This window comes from Penaeus monodon, chromosome 31, assembly GCF_015228065.2.
Source record: "Penaeus monodon isolate SGIC_2016 chromosome 31, NSTDA_Pmon_1, whole genome shotgun sequence".
Lineage (NCBI taxonomy): Eukaryota > Metazoa > Arthropoda > Malacostraca > Decapoda > Penaeidae > Penaeus > Penaeus monodon.
Window position 1 is genome coordinate 27,736,521 of NC_051416.1, and position 515 is coordinate 27,737,035.

Below are 515 nucleotides of genomic sequence, written 5' to 3' on the forward strand. Positions count from 1 at the left end.
TTTTCTAGGTGTGTGTAAGAATCTTGAAAGCCAGATTTTTGAAGAAACAAAGATGAGTTAAGTATTACACACTTAAACATTGGAAGAAAGCGGAAGAATTTAGTAAAGACTGCTTGTTAGTCATATTGTCAGTATATTTTGTATTGCTTGAATTGATTTATGGTTTAATTCTATAATCTTTTAAGAATATTTTTCCTTAATTCAATTTTTTTAAGGCCCTCCTCAAGAAAGAAATATGCAACCTCATAAACCTGATAAATTATATTGTGTGTTTGTTACAGGTAAGACCGTTTACAAGTTAAGTAAGAGTAAAGATGAAGCAATTGCAGCAGAAGCAAAGAAGGTATACAGGCTGTGGAAAGACCACTTACTTAGCAAAGTTGGAAAGCCGGTAATTGAGGTTAAATGTGACCTCAAAACCCAAAACTTTCGGAATTCTGCAAGACAGATGATATTAGACGGTCTGAAAAGAGAAGATGGTGCAGAAGAAGGCCAGAGTTCAGATGAAGCAAACG

The 515-nt window shown here is 34.2% G+C and overlaps 1 protein-coding gene across 1 annotated transcript in view; it reads left to right on the top strand.

The window, feature by feature from the left end:
• Positions 1 to 232: 232 nt before the first annotated feature.
• LOC119593136 (transcription elongation factor A N-terminal and central domain-containing protein 2-like) overlaps positions 233 to 515 on the top strand; it is a gene marked incomplete in the record, with an annotated part of 1,216 nt that continues 933 nt past the window's right edge. The window contains 1 exon segment of the mRNA XM_037942101.1: positions 233 to 515. Within this exon segment, the coding sequence (XP_037798029.1) occupies positions 236 to 515 (280 nt within the window).